We start from the raw sequence: 15,847 nt of genomic DNA on the forward strand, positions 1-15,847 counted from the left end.
CGATGCGTCCTACAAGAATTATAAATTTCTTCCTACTTTTATGCTTCTGGTGACGCTTTTCTGCAGCCTTTGCGCTATTTTTGACCACTTTTGACACTTCGGCTAAAGTATTCTAGTTCACTATACTTCGGCTATACTTCGGCTGTACTTCGGCGGCACGTTGGCTACTTTTTGGCTACTTTTGTGATTTTTGTGGCTCTTTTTTTAGTTTAGGATCTGGCAACCCTGGCAGTGGGCGGCTGAGGTGGAGCTTGGAGCAGTGGTCCAGTGGTTTCGATTAATTCTGAGATTCGAGCTCGGGTCTGACTTGTTTGGGCTCATATCTTTGCCTCGTTTTACTATATACCCCCGCTCAGGTCATTAGTGTTTGCTTCATGTGTACTGGAACGATGCTCGTGTGACAAACCTGGGAGGCGTCACCGATGGGTCCGACTGCACGCCGTTTGCGATGCCAAGCAAAGTTGGCGTACTGTGGCGTGAACTGCAAGAACGTTTGATACTTTCGGCTGTGGTGGAGCACCTTTCGTGGCACACTTAGTGTCACGTCACGTCAGACACACTACAGCATGGCTTCGGAGCGGTGGGACAAGGATATCGACGAGGGAGTTGTTCGAATTGTCGGGCAGCTTCAACTTCGCAAGTACGGGAAGTTTATGGAAGACTTGACTACCGAATTTAAGAACATCGAACAGTCGTTGGACGATGGCATCACAGAAGCATGGGATGTGGACTCCGACTTGATTGCACTCCACTGGATTCCGTACGAGAACACTACCCTCCTCGAGCTTATTTCTACCGACAACAAGGTACTCAACAAAGTAATGACTGTCCTGGCGGCATTGTGTGCCGAGATGAAGCAGCTTTGTCACGAAGCGAAGTCGAAGTTTCACGAGGCAATCCTTTTTTATGGAGAAGGTAGCCTGTCCAGTAACACTGTACCTGACGGCGAGTCGCAGGTCGCTGTTGGCAGGATGATCGGCCTCATGCAAGACCTGTCCTGTCACGTGAGCCGGTGCTACCTCGTTGCAAAAAATGTTATTCAACAAATGTCCGCACTGTATGACAGGAGCAAGGCAGCCTGCGTTATCGACGTGACGGATGTACACTTCCAAACAGTCTTTGAACACTTGGGCGAAATGCTGGCCTCACTTGTCACCCTGGACGAAATTGTGCAGGCTCAAGGGGGCCTACGTGAGCACTGGACGCTTTACAGAAGGATGCTCAAGTCTGTCCACAACAACTGTGCCAAATTCAACGTTGTCCCAGAAGACATGAAAGCACTGGACAAATTGATGGGCGAATTGGAGTACAAGCTGTTGCAAGGTCGCATCTTCATGGGTTGTGTAGAACAAGGCTTTGACGACAACACACTTTTCGTGGCTAAAAATGCTGCCTTTGCTGAGGAGTTTGCTCACAACATACGCAGCTGGTTTGCGCAAGTCGATGCCAAACTTGGTGAGACTAACGAGTTGGATAAGCGCAAGCAGCTTATTGGAATCTATGCACTTTATGTGCTCTACTACTACATCTACAGAAATGTTGACAAGAAATTTTTTAAGACTCTGTGGGATGTATACAAGAAGGTACCAGCAGTGCATATTTTAGGCAATATTCTTTGGTTTCCAGACCAGTTCTTGCTGCTTCAGATGCCTCAGGTAATGCGCTCTTTGGACAAAAAAGCACAAGATGCCGTAAAAGCTCAACGGCTCGGCTATCTTCAGCAGAAGTCTGCAGTACTATCAAGGGATGTGCAGGCACTTCATGTTCAGGTGTCTTCTTGGCTTGTGCGTATGGAGTCTGTTTTCCAGAAGGACACAGACAAGCTACTAGAAGACTTGAATCGCCGTAGTTCTCTCCTTCTTCAGGGTATTTATCTGACTTGGTACATCTCTCATCAGGTAAAAACCCTAATGAATTTGCATGTGGCATTGAATAAGCCAATGACAAAGTCATCTGTTTTGCAACTTTGCAAGATGATTGAGATGATGAAGGCTATAGAAGGCATGTTCCATCAGCAAACATTGAAGATTTGCGACTCTGTTACCCACATAGTGCAGCATTTGTCTTATGTGGCACTCTTTGCTGTTAGCAATGCCAAAAAGAGGCTCATCTCTGACAAAAAGTACAGTGAACGCCGGCTGGATGTTTTGTCAGCACTTGTGCTGGTGGAAAAGTGTTTGAGTGGCCCTGCTACAAAAGAGAGGCGCTTGATCATTCACTTGGCCATAGCTGTTGGGGTGCAGATGAAGTGTTTCAAGGATGAAGAAATTGCTTCCTTTTATTCTGTGATGCGAAAGCTCGACATGATTGGCGAATTACATGAGAAACTACAAGAAGGGTCTGATGGAAGCTTCTTGTATTGGCATAGGGTAGTGTTTCCAATTTTCTTGGATGATGTATATGAGAGTGCTGTGGATGGCCATCGGATTCACTACCTTGTTGCTGCACTTAAGGATAGTGCTAGACCAATCAAGACAACTAAGCACGACTCTGACCCCCAGGCTATCCTTGACATTTTCAGGGAAGAAATATATGGGCAATTCAAAGAACACATCCTGGACAAACTCTGCAAGGATGTAGAGACAGACTTGCGCCTTCAGACCCACTGCCATCTTCAACTTGATGATCGAAACCCATTCCGTGTGGGCCTGAAGGACTATGCTCAGATCCTGCACATTAGACCTATAAGGCTCCTTGGCCAGGTCATCAATGTCAGGGCATATGTGGAGCACTACCTTGACAAAACCTTTTATAACCTTACAACAGTGGCACTGCATGACTGGAAGACTTATGGTGAAATGCGCAGCATGGCGAGGCAAAAATATGGATTGTCTACAGTTGAAGACCACCTTCCCAGTCAAACTTTAGAGCAAGGTCTGGATGTCCTTGAGATCATGCGTAACATTCACATTTTTGTATCTCGCTACTACTACAACCTCAACAACCAGATCTTCGTTGAACGCACCAGCAACAACAAACATCTGAACACAATCAACATACGGCACATTGCCAATTCCATTCGTACACACGGCATTGGCATCATGAACACAACTGTCAACTTTACTTACCAGTTTCTGCGGAAGAAATTCTACATCTTTTCTCAGTTTTTATACGATGAGCACATCAAGTCTCGACTCATCAAGGATCTCAGGCACTTCCGTGAGCTCCGAAGCCAAAGTGACCCTAAGTATCCATTTGAAAGGGCAGAAAAGTTCAATCGTGGCATCCGAAAACTGGGTCTGACACCTGATGGTGAAAGCTTCCTGGACCAGTTTCGTACTCTGGTGAGTCAAGTGGGCAATGCAATGGGATATGTGCGCATGATTCGCTCAGGCGGGCTGCACTGCTGCAGTAACGCCATTCAGTTCGTGCCCGACTTGGAGTATGTGGCCAATTTTGAAGGGCTGTCTCAGGAAGCGCTTCTGGGGGATGCTTGCACTGAAGCAGCACATAGGCTAGATGCTGTAGTCACAAGTCTGGCCAAGAATTTCTCGGAGGGCAGCGAGTACTTCCGCCTGCTGGTTGATGTCTTCTCACCCACATTCCGGGATCCCAGCAACATGCATCTGAGGAACTTCTTTGTAATCCTCCCGCCATTGACCCTCAACTATGTTGAACATGCAGTGTCCTGCAAGGAGCGAATGAGCCGCAAGAACAAGGTTGGTGCTGCATTCACGGATGATGGCTTTGCCATGGGTGTGGCGTACATACTCAAGCTCTTGGACCAATACCAGGACTTTGACTCACTCCACTGGTTTCAGTCAGTGTCCGAAAAGTTCCAGAAAGACACTGCTCAGGTCAGGGAGCAGAAAAAAGAGGCCGCTGGCAGAGAGGATGAAAAGCTGCAGCAAGCAATGTCACTGACAGGAAAACGCCTGGACACTTACCGGCACGAATTTGACCTCCTCAACTACTCCCTAAGCAGTGCACGCATTTTCTTTCGTGCAGACCTGACCGCCGAAGAGGAGAAACAAGAAAAGGCCGATGACAGCACAGTGACTCCCCATTAGCCAAGCCTAGGAAAGACAATGCCTTGACTGTTGCTTGAGAATACCTACTTCTTGATTAACTGAAGTGAACTGGTTTCCCTTAATCAATTTAGTAATCTAGTCTTGGATCCTTTTTTTTTTTTGGAAGCACAGTAATACTGTGCACTGCACTGCAAGCACTGCAAGAGCCTGTCAAAATGTTCTGATTGCATGCTTACAAAATGCAGTGTTATACAGCTGTGGGAAATTAAAAGGTGAATTTTCGATACTGTTAGTCCCTTGCCTGTGCCTGTTGCATTTTAGAGGCCAAGCTAGGTCTTGGACTGCAACGAAATGTCTAGGTGGCTGCCAAAGCTTATGGATGGGTATTCGTACGGTTTAACTCCGTGAACACTAGGAGTCGCAAATTCGCGACATATTGCCTGTACGCCGTGTACAGGTGTCCATGAAAGTTTTCGGAACACGGAAATTGCGTATTGTGCAGGCCGAGCAGGGAACTACAAAGTGCACCCTTCAGTTCGTGGCTGTACACTTAGGTTACCTACAAGTAAGTATACTGCGCACACGCTAACGACGCACTTGCAGAGACTTGCCACCCGCCGGCGTACTGGTTGGCCATGGCTTGCTTCGCAGAGAAGACGCAGCAGATGGTGCTTGGGAATGGTGTTTATTGTAAGAGGCCTAATCCAGCTACCAGTACTCCCTGGCAGCACTACAACACGCTGTCGCGTTCCACTCCTAAAGGCAAAGATTAAGCGTCATTAATTGGCAGTTAATGCACCAACAGAATGTGAAGTGAACAATCCTGTAGCAGAATGCGGCACTCAGGCTTTCGCCTTTCACCACTTTAGCCGCTAAAGTTACTCGTAATTTTTTTGTCCCATGACAGCGGTGTAGTGTGGAAAATAAGTGCGAGAGGCTGAAAGCTACCCTCAGACACTCCTCACATTTGTTCACCTCATTGCACAGTTTTACACCTCTGACGCTCCCAGCAGGTGTCCAAGGCTGCACAACTACAAATCTCCACGCGTGGGGATCGCCGGAGCGACGTTCGGAGAACCTCCGCTCTAGGGCGCTGAATGCTTCCTTAACGAGAGTTCGACAAATGCAAACAGTAGTACTAGCCGCAGCGGTGGCTCAGTGGTTATGGTACTCGGCTGCTGACCCAAAAGATGTGGGTTCGATCCCGGCCGTGGCGGTCGAATTTTGATGGAAGCACAGAGAACAACACCAGGTGGTCGAAATTTCCAGAGCCCTTCACAATGGCGTCCCTCGTAGCCTGAGTTGGTTTGGGACGTTGAACTCCCATAAAACAAATTGCATTAGTACTACATTTTTTTTTTTGATGTTTCAAGGGTATATATCCGGGATCGACTGCATCTGGTTTTTCGTATATTTGCAACACCGTGCAGTTGTACTATCACTTCGGTAGGCTAAAGAATGCATGTTTTAGCAAAAATAACTGCTGCCTGGAGCAAGAACTTCCCCACGTTACTCTGGCCATTTCTCCTAGCACGAAGGGGCCTATATAATCCTCAAAGACGACCGCAATTGCTCAGACAAAAACAAGTCCCTTTGTCACAACCTGCATCCCTTTGTTTAGGTTTGTGCTTCAAGGAGCACCTTCATCGCTCTCTTCTACCCAGCATTGCTGTATCACAGATGTCGACAATGATGACCCAGACAGCATACACACCTTGCTACATGTGGGCAACAGCAATGATAACAGGAAGGTCACACACTAAGCTTGTTCTTCGTAACGGTGGAAAAGAACGCGAAATGGGCAGTCCTGAAAATATAATGCTGCAGGACAGGAGGAAAGAGTCTGTACTACCATGGTCAAATAGCTTTCCACCGCTAAAAATGCACTTGGTCCCTCTGTCTAAGGAAGAACATTCGTTCGTACAACATTCATTACAAGCATGAGCCTTTGAGTCGGTCTTGGACACTATTCAGACTGCTCATGCGAAATGGACCAAATGCCCATTGTTGCGAATTCGCAGCATACATGATTTTCGAATTCTAGCACAGGCAACAAATTGCTGAACTCTGTTTCCCTTTATGGGAACATAGGCTTGCATAATGTAGCAATTTTTTCTTATTCCATAATTTGGTAGTTAAAGGGTTGATAGCTGCAGTGCTGAAAACACAAATCTGAGTCATGAATTTGACATTTAATTAACACCTAACTTGTATGGTGCAAGTGCACTTTTTAACACAGGTTAAGCTTCTTTTTTAAAAACTTGGCAGTACACAATGTGCAGTTAAATCCCAAGCAGCTGCAGCATGCGATAAATTTTTACACTCACACGCACACACACAAAAGGAAATAATTCATAGGATTGGTTTATTGGGGTTTAACGTCCCAAAGCGACTCAGGCTATGAGGGAAGCCGTAGTGAAGGACTCCGGAAATTTCGACCACCTGGGGTTCTTCAACGTGCACTGACATTGCACAGTACATGGGCCTCTAGATGTAAACAGCGCGAACTACAAGGGACAAGAAAAGAAGGGACACAGGACGAGCGCTGTCCTGTGTCCCTTCTTTTCTTGTCCCTTGTAGTTCGCGCTGTTTACATCATGAATATCTACCAACTCGCCCAACTGAACGTTTTGGGCCTCTAGAATTTCGCCTCCATCGAAACTCGACCGCCGCGGCCGGGATCGAACCTGCGTCTTTCGAGCTAGCAGCCGAGCGCCGTAACCACTGAGCCACCGCGGCGGTATAAAACTAGTTTGATTTCCCAAGCAGCAACACAAACCTTTCACAGTTTAAGTAACTTAAGCAGCATAAGGTTTGGGCAAGTTGGTGCGACATGGTCTGGAAGGAACGGCATGGCAGGGAAAGACATGGACGAAGGAAAGAAAACACACACGCAAGCGCCAATTTTGAACTTTAATGCATGGCTGTCGATACGTTGAATTTATACACGGCAACATGTCCCTCTAAAACTGCAAAATCAACAAAATCGGCATGTGGATGCCAGGTTCGACATGCAAAATAAGACAATGTGCATGAATATAAAAAAGATCAGAGCTAATCACAAGTGAACCACAACATGTGGTGAATTTCCAGATATAAACAAAGAACTAAATGTAAAAGGAAAAGGGTATCAATAAGAAAGAACATGGCACGGAAGATGATGACTGCACAACAGGCGAATTCCAGACCTAAGTAACTTATCTTGCGTGAAGCACTACATAGAAATATTAGTGAAAGTATCTATGTCGAAGGCATGGTGTGCAATTTCCAGTGGAAGAATATGATAAAAAAATTTACACTTTAGCCTTATTCACCACTCATTCAACCATTTTAGTGCTTAATGGCAATCATTGTAGCGGCACTTGGCTAGTGACATGTGCCAAAAATCACAGTAGCGGCAACAGCATGGGATTGACCAAACTAAATCCAAGGTGCTTAAGCAGATCTGTGCCCCACACTTCATACAGGGTGCGCTCGTGGGGTTTTGCAATATGCAAGTCCACATGCTGGAGCTTTTCTGATCTCAAGGATGTTGGCCGAGATGCCAACGTTATACAAGACTTTGTACTTTTTTTTTTTCAGTACCCCTTTTAAGTAAACTGGGCAACACATAGCATACCATAAGAATAAATACACTAGCATCAAGTTTCTTTATACAAGCTGCCTCAAAGGGGCTCTAATGAAGTTGCGGTATGGAGTGTCTCCCAGCAAGAATTTTTTTGTGCGCTTTGTAGAAGCAGAGTTATCTATAGTCAAAATTTGAATTTCAGCGTCTTCGTGCCTTTCCCTCTCCTCTCGCCACTTTTTGCACGCTGAAAGGGCAGCGCTCTTCTGCGGGCCCCACAGCCGGCGGTGGAGCGTCCTGAACCGCCACAGCTACGCTGCTTATTGGCCGCGGCTATGGTAGCTGCTCGACATCTGAAAGAATTAACCAAAAGCCATCTCTGAACCGGTATACGCAGAAGCAATCGCCAGAAAGGGCTCGCCAACTTTTGCGTGATTGTGGATTCTCTGCTGCGTGTAGAAGTGTATTAATTGGCTCACATGTTCTTGACAATACAATGCAGTGATTGAGCAAGTTGATATGCTCTCCTTGAAAGGTGTTTCAGAGCCCCTTTAAGGCATTCTTATAACAAAGATGTTTGACGCAAAGGTCATATTAAATGGAAACAATACAAGCTGCATGCACAGGCTCAAGCTGTATGAAATACCTACATGGCATACCACAGACCTGTTATTATTGGTCTTTTAACGTAAAACCTCATTTCATATGCCAGAATGGAAGCCAGGGTGAGTTGGTGATGGTTCACTTGCCACATAGTGCTAAACAGACACGGACACAGAGAGACAAACAGGACGGGTGCTATAGCGCCCGTCCTGTTTGTCTCTCTGTGTCCGTGTCTGTTTAGCACTATGTGGCAAGTGAACCATCAAGACAAACAGGACGGGTGCTATAGCGCCCGTCCTGTTTGTCTCCCTGTGTCCGTATCTGTTAAGTGCTACGTGGCAAGTGAAGCTCTTTTCATAGATGGTAATGTCTGAATGGTAACACCCACAGCTTCAAGATTACCAAAGAGCTTCTGAAACACTGATAAAAAAAAAGATTTTATTTCTCCCATCCTAGAACTTACACACAAAGACAAACATGACAACACATTCTGTACAAAAATGCAAGTAGATGAAGTCACCTGCACAAGACAAAAAAAGTAAAAAAAAAAAAAGAACGGTTCATGCTGACGACTGTAACGTAGAGGTTGAAGCCAGCAGATGAACTTTAAGCTTTTCAACCAACATAGACTTTAACACCTTCATCCGGAATGTGTTTAAACTTCAACCCCAACCTCCTTGAAACTGCACGAATGTAATTAAAGTGAGAGCCAGTGAACCCAGCGGTAAATTTCCATGAAGTTCCAGATGGCGACTTCTTCAGCTTTTTGAGGTACCTAAAAATTACTCTTTTAGGTTTCTTAGTTCTTCCACATGTCTCAAGGGTAACAATTTGTTCTGTCTCATTCTTCTCAGTTGGAAGCATTCTGTCAAAAAAAGAAGCAAGAGCAGCTTAAGTTTTTGTGAAAGGCAGGGAATCTAGCAACACTTATAAACTACATAAAATGTAACAATTGCTACATTCTTGAAACAGAAGCCGGCTGATGTTTTGACTTTTTTTTTTTCAACATATCTAGCTTGCATAATGTGACAGAGCAGTGTAAATGTCGGAATGACGTTCGAGGTTGTTATCGAATCAAGATGGCTTGCCAAACAGACGAAGAGCAGCAGCTTGGACTACAACACAAGCGGGACCATCCGTTTCTCTCCCTTGCAATGCACGGTAGCAAGCGGCGAACAGAGGTGCTCCCCTAAATGCGGTGCTTTTGACTAGACGTAGGTCGCTTGCCACTTATCTCTGCAGGCAATTTTTTCCCCTCATCTAATCAACAATGCACGAGTGGTCCTAATCCTCTTGGCATTTAAAATTCAGCATACAAATTTTCGTGTTGCTTCAAGTTTCACAAGAGTGGCGGTATATGCACAGCCACATGCATGAACAGTAAAAATGACATGCTATACAGACAAACCTCGCTACCACTAAATTTTCGCCACAACAAACGATTTCCAATTCCCCTGCAGCAAGCCATACCAGGCAATGCAATTATTGCCTCCCATAACAAACAACTTTCAGTTAGGATTCGCTTCAACGAAATGTTTTTTTTTTGCAAGTAGGCAGCCATTTTCATTTTTTTTGTGCATCTAAATATGCTTACCTATCTCGTCTGGTTTCACCAAAAACTGCTGATGAAATCAGCTTACCAAACTGCAGCTAAAATCAGTTTCAGCTGCATTTTCATAAGCGCTAATGACACTCCCTGCGGAAATGGATTTAATGAGTAGACATGCGCATAACCCCTTCAGGTGCTGCTCATGTTTTTGTATACAGGGAGAATTTCCACCCCTGAATACTGCAAAAGTACTTGATGCAGGGCTTGTTGGTTCATGTTACAATATTTTTAGCGCAAAAAAGGGCACAACACAGGAAAAGACAAAGAAACGGCGCTCTTACTGTCCATTTCTTTGTCTTTTCCTGTGTTGTGCCCTTTTTTGTGCTGTTAAAAATATTGTAACTGAATACTGCGCCCTCAATATTTTGATCCTCCGTCAAGTTTCTCCTCTTCCAGCTACAGTGAAATGTGTCTGTAAATAACAAGTAAAGGTGAACGTCATGACGTTTTATGATGGGATGAATAAGTAGCTTTTATTTTTGCATGCTCTTTTCAAAGGGTTCTGAATAATGCAATTTACTGTTCGAAATGTGTCAGTGGGTTAATGTAAATACGGCACACCAAATTTTCATTCACATAGACGAAGAAAAAGTGCTGCGGTGGACGTTCAGAGTTGTGCGTCCACAAATGTGGACATGGCGCCTTAATGGTGAAAACATCAAAGTGCCTGCTTTTTGTTTTTTACACTTCACTTCTGCTTGACCAACTCATTATGATTTAAGCAAAAAAGATTTTTCCTCTCAGGAGATTTAATTGGCACCTGAAGGGGATCAAAATTTGGTCCGGTGCCCAAGGCAATTTTACCGACTGCTCGTGGGCTCAGTCTGCGCTTGCTAACCACGGGCATTGCTGCGAGGTGGCTTGCGGCTTTTCCACTCTCTTCGCTGACGAATGTGTAAAAGCAATCAGTTGTGCATTCATTTAAATGTGAAGTTCACAGGTAACAGCTTCAGGCATTTTATGATAAGCGGTGGCTAGTTCCAAAAGCACTTATGCTTGCTGCAGCTTCCATGGGGAGCACGTTAGGCCTAGTGACACCAAGCAAGTTGGGCACAACAATCCACCATCACGAGGTGGGTGGCACACTGTTACAAGAAGGGCGCCACTGGCATGGGTGCCAGCCAGAACAGACTAGTGCGAGGCTGCCTCACAAGGCAGGAGCCCAACTCAGATGCTTCTCACATACCTGCCAACCTGGCGAGATAAAAATCGCGAGTTTTTTGATTCACGCCAACGGGGGGATGTTCACCTTTTCTTGATGTCCAAAGCACGATTGCAAAGACGTCTGCAAATATCTTTCTTCCGAGCTTTGATACACCATGACACTAAGCACACGAGAATTATAACTTTACACTGCACCGCACACCAACGACCTAGCTAACCCTAAGCAGCAAGCATGAAATGCGACCAGCTACACCTACTTTGGCTTGGCTTGATTTGGCACTGCTTAGCCGATGGTGCTAGTGAACTCGTGCGGCCGTTGATGGTGATTACGATGTGGCTGCCGATTACGCAGTGCCAGTTTCGCAAGAACCATTCTTGCGCAGGCAGAGACAACTTTTCGGAAGATATAGAAATCGGGAGTCTCCCAGGTGAATCAAGAGAGCTGGTATGTCCTGTCTGTCATCGTTAGTGGTGGCTGGTGTGTGCAGTGTGCAACCGATGCTGCTAAGGCCAAGAAACTGATAAGGCCAACTGATAAGGCCAAGAAATTCGCGGAGTTTTCGGACTGAACAAGGCTGCAGAAATTCATGAATGGCTTTGACTTCAGATGGAAGAGGCCGGATACCCGAACGGGTGACATGATGAGCAAGAAAGTCGAGCCCCGACTCACTGAATTCACATTAAAAAACTGTCAATTAAAAACTTGCATTGGATTAACCGCGGCGCCGTGAAAATCTGTCAATGCCATTGGCTGGAGGGCTTCCTTTGAGGGACATCTGCTGCTTCATTCTTGAGTTGTATTCAACAATAGTTAGCAACACTATAAATTAATTTTTGATTATTACGTTAAAAGGACATTCAGGACAAATCGACATTGACCTTTCCTGACTCATAATTACATTCTAGTGACAAAGTGGCTACTTCCACTGAAAACTGAGCTTTTCTACGTAGAAAAGGCCAAAAATGAAATACAGATGGCAGACATCAGCCGTTTTCCCAAGTAAAATGCAGTGGCATCAATACTTTTGAATCCGGATATCTGTGACTCCACTTTCTGCCAGTGATCACAGAGATCATAATTCCCTTGATGTGAACAGAGAGCCAGAAAAAAAAAAAAAAAACTGGTTTGGTTGGTTTAGTTTATGGGGTTTAACGTCCCAAAGCAACTCAGGCAATGAGAGACGCCGTAGTGAAAGGCTCTGGAAATTTTGACCACCTGGGGTTCTTTAACGTGCACTGACATCGCACAGTACACGGGCCTCTAGAATTTCCCTTCCATAGAAATTCAACCGCTGTGGCCGGGATCGAAACCGCATCTTTCGGGTCAGCAGCCGAGCACCATAACCACCGAGCCACCGCGGTGGCTAAAAAAAAAAAAAAAACAACTGTTTTTAAGCTCAAAATTTCATAGCAATAAACACGTGCTTTGATGCTGAATGAGCATCAATGCAGTCACAAAGGCCAAAGAACCAAATGTTACAAAATGTGAAAACTAGACGCAGTGCGCGCGCGAAAAAGATCGCTCTTCTGATCGAAACGTCGAGTCAAATAAATATGTTTCCTTTAACGAAGCGTATACTTTGCTTATACTCCTTTAAGCAGTCAAGTACATCATGCTCTCGCAACCTATTATATACAGGGTGTCCAGGCTAACTTTAACCAAGGGTTAAAAAATAAGATATTTGAGGCAGGCCAGGGAAACCACTTACATACACCTACCAACCGGCTTGTGCATCATAGGCAATTTTTTGTTTTACAATTAATTAACAATTAAGATAATTTTTCTAAATGCGTAAATATTGACTATAGACAGAAAATTTGAATAGCCTAGTTGGAGAGCACCTTCAGAAACCCCCATTCTATTTATTTACAATAAAGAAAGCCTCACGTGTACCTTTTTTCCAAGCTCCAAAAAAAGCCCGCCAAATACAAAAAAAATCGCGTGACTAGCGCATTCGCGCACCACGATTGTGCTGCTCTCAATCTTGGCTTGAGTGAACGAAATCAGCTGCTGGTATGGCATGACGACCCCATTGTTCCGGCAGGCCAATATGTCGACGGTGATTGCAACGGCCGAGCGAGCCAGTCTGCAAGCGTGACAGTGCAAGTTGCACCGCAACCACCGTCGACATATCAGCCTGCCGGAGCAATGAGGTCGTCGAGCCTTGCCAGCAGCTGATTTCGTTCACTCAAGCCACGGTTTCTCAAAACCAAAACCAAACAGTGGCGGCGTTGTGCCAGGCAAGGAGCATGCCGCTGTCGTCGCGTAAGTGTCATTTCAGTAAGACGCAGACAAGACAGCACGACTGCGGTTGCTGTAATACGGCCAAGCCAATGCTGCTACCTGCTGCTACTGACAGGCAGCAGCAATACCACGACCAGCACAATGGGGAAGGACGCTTGCTCAAAGCGGATATTCCGCAAGCAATGGATGGATGACTCGAAGCTGAAGGGTAAGAACGGTACTTCAGCAACAAAGAAAGTCGTGCATTTTCGTTTACGCTCTCGAATTTCAAAGCACTTTAAATGGTTTAAGATCTGTGATTTTATTTCATAATTTCAAAACGAAACGTTTATAAAAACGTCTGCTGTGGCGTATCACTCGCAGAGCGATCACTTTCCGCAAGACGCTTCCCACCTCTCCTTTCATCAGGCTCCATTGCTCGGCTTAAGCAGCTGTGACGATGGCGGCATTGAAATGCAGGACGATGCAGAAGCGTATGCGGACACGATGAGACGCAGGCCTGACAAGAATGTATATGCAGCGCATTCGAATGTTCCGCGAGCGTGTATACATCTGCCTGCCAAAGGGGGAAACGTCATGAGCTGAAGGCCCAGCGGCCGGTCTTTTACATGCGTGAGTGTGGGACCGCAGCGCCATCCTTGGGGACGGCGCGGAAGCAGCTTTTCTGCCCAAAGCCTTTCTCGCCGTGGAGCTCCCCTCTTGCTCTAAGCGGCCCTCTCAAAGCCCCTAACAGATCACGTATGAGTCTCGTTAAATCTTGTGCGGTGCCTGGATGTTCTCGTTTCAGTGCCCGGATGAGTGGCTCTCGGTCTCGGCGTGATGCCACCACACTGCCGACAACGGGAGCTAAAAGCATTTCATGCTTAAAAACTCTCCTTTACAGCCACCATGAAACCCCCGCCAGTAAAGAATTTATACATTTTTAGTTCATTTTAAGGTCGAGAGAAAACTATTGTACTTTAGGGGGATGACTCATTTGTATGAAAAGAAAGCTTACGTTTTAAATGTGTTCTTTCAGACTGGATCGCTCCGGCTGAGCGCAATCAGTGCATGGTCAGATGCAAATACTGCTGCTGTGAAGTACGAGCACACTACAGAGACCTCGTCAAGCACTCCGAAACAAAGAAGCATTGGAGTTTCGTTGCTCCGCCGAACCAACAGCGTCTACGCGACGTCCTGGCGCCGCCTATAATAGTTGATGAGGAGCAGAAGCGATGCACGCTTAAGTTAGCTTTGTTCACGGCTTGTCACATGCCTATAAACTGCGTCGATGAACTCTCTGATATTCAACAAGGCGAGCTGCGACACAACGTTCAGCTTCACAGGACAAAGTGTACAGCACTGATTACGAAAGTTATCGGACCGCATTTTGAAGAGACCTTAGATCGTGACCTGGCCAATAAGCCATTTTCAATTCTGGTTGATGAGACAACTGACGTGGCAGTAAAAAGCTCGTGTGCGTGTCAGGTCGCTATTACAGCGAAATAGCCAATGCAGTGACGACTACATTTCTTGACCTGAAGGAAACAGAGGACGGACGGGCGAGTCGCTCAACGAAGCAGTAAAAAACATTCTTGATGTCCATTCCTTGCACATAAGTGATTGTGTTGGGTTGGTGACCGATGACGCTAGTGCCATGCGCGATCGACATAATTCACCATGGAAAAAAATGGAGAGTGACAATCCATCGCTGACACTTGTCAAGTGCGTTTGCCACTCCCTCGACCTTGTAGCCGCCAAAGCTGTAGAAGCAATGCCTTCTAATGTGATCTTTATGGTCATAGGGACCCACAATTATTTTGCACATAGTAGCACGCGGCAGGCAGCCTACAGAAATATCTACCACGATGCTACAGCGACCAGCGATGAAGAGCCCTTGAAGATTCTTTCTCTGTCAGGGACACGCTGGCTTGCCATTGCTGACTGCATCGAGCGTATCCTTTCTCAGTTCGACACGCTAAAGAACCAATTCACCACTGTTGTGGACAGAGGCTACAATGTACGGCCCCTGAAGGAGATGTACCAGGATGTAAAGAACCGCGCGTATCTAGTGTTCCTGCATCTAATTCTCTCCGACATTCGACGAGTGAACAAACTTTTTCAAGGACAAAATGTTGACCCCCTCAGCTGAAGCTACCACCCTTGATTTCTAGACCAAAGCTTACAAGCACAAAGATCCATCTAGTGCCAATCCCATGGAGCATCTTGCAGATGGAGCCATGAAGGTGCTTGTTTTGCCTATATCAAACGCCAACACGGAGTGAGTATTCTCAACCGTCGCATTGACTAAGACTGAGCTGAGAAACAGGATGTCCGATGACCTCCTTGTATCGATTTTCAGGATAAAAGTTTGGTCTACAGCTGAGGAATGTCACAAGTTCAGGGTTCACTATTCCGCAAGAAATGATTGAGAAGGTCAACTCAACTATCTACGGAAGGCCTGAACATCGCACCTGAGTGGTTGCTGTTCGTCTTGTTCCCTTTTCTAGTCATTGTTAGGGACGTTAAGCTCCAGTTTACAATTTATACTTTTCCTAGTCATTGCACACTGAGATAAGATGTGCGAGTTAATTTAGTTATATATCTAATTACCTATTTATTGCAGTGCTAAATAGCCAATTTTTTTGGGAAGCTTACCCACATGGTTCAGTTGTTATAAGATGCATCTGGCACTTGTTTCTTCCCGAACG

At 45.6% G+C, this 15,847-nt stretch overlaps 2 protein-coding genes across 7 annotated transcripts in view; one reads left to right on the forward strand and one right to left on the reverse strand.

Moving 5' to 3' along the window:
- The first annotated feature begins 203 nt into the window (after window positions 1-203).
- Window positions 204-4,263, forward strand: SWIP (strumpellin and WASH-interacting protein). Its single transcript, XM_089580306.1, has one exon. The coding sequence runs from the start codon at window positions 567-569 to the stop codon at window positions 4,008-4,010; it is 3,444 nt and encodes a 1,147-aa protein (XP_089436432.1). The 5' UTR covers window positions 204-566; the 3' UTR covers window positions 4,011-4,263.
- Window positions 4,264-8,557: 4,294 nt separating this feature from the next.
- Window positions 8,558-15,847, reverse strand: part of LOC149351084 (uncharacterized) — a 39,930-nt gene continuing 32,640 nt past the window's right edge. For all 6 annotated transcript variants that reach the window (XR_016290515.1, XM_089580308.1, XM_089580309.1 and 3 more), the window contains one exon: window positions 8,558-9,004. Coding sequence is in view for 5 of the 6 variants with exons in the window: in XM_089580311.1 (XP_089436437.1) it covers window positions 8,990-9,004 (15 nt within the window). In the remaining variant the exon portion in view is untranslated. The remainder of the gene's footprint in view (window positions 9,005-15,847) is intronic.

This window comes from Amblyomma mixtum, chromosome 3 (genome assembly GCF_055824585.1).
Source record: "Amblyomma mixtum isolate Tamu chromosome 3, ASM5582458v1, whole genome shotgun sequence".
Lineage (NCBI taxonomy): Eukaryota > Metazoa > Arthropoda > Arachnida > Ixodida > Ixodidae > Amblyomma > Amblyomma mixtum.

What these genes read in the sequence shown, in the direction of transcription:
- SWIP (XM_089580306.1), top strand. Translation starts at nt 567, where the DNA reads ATGGCTTCGGAGCGGTGGGACAAGGATATCGACGAGGGAGTTGTTCGA.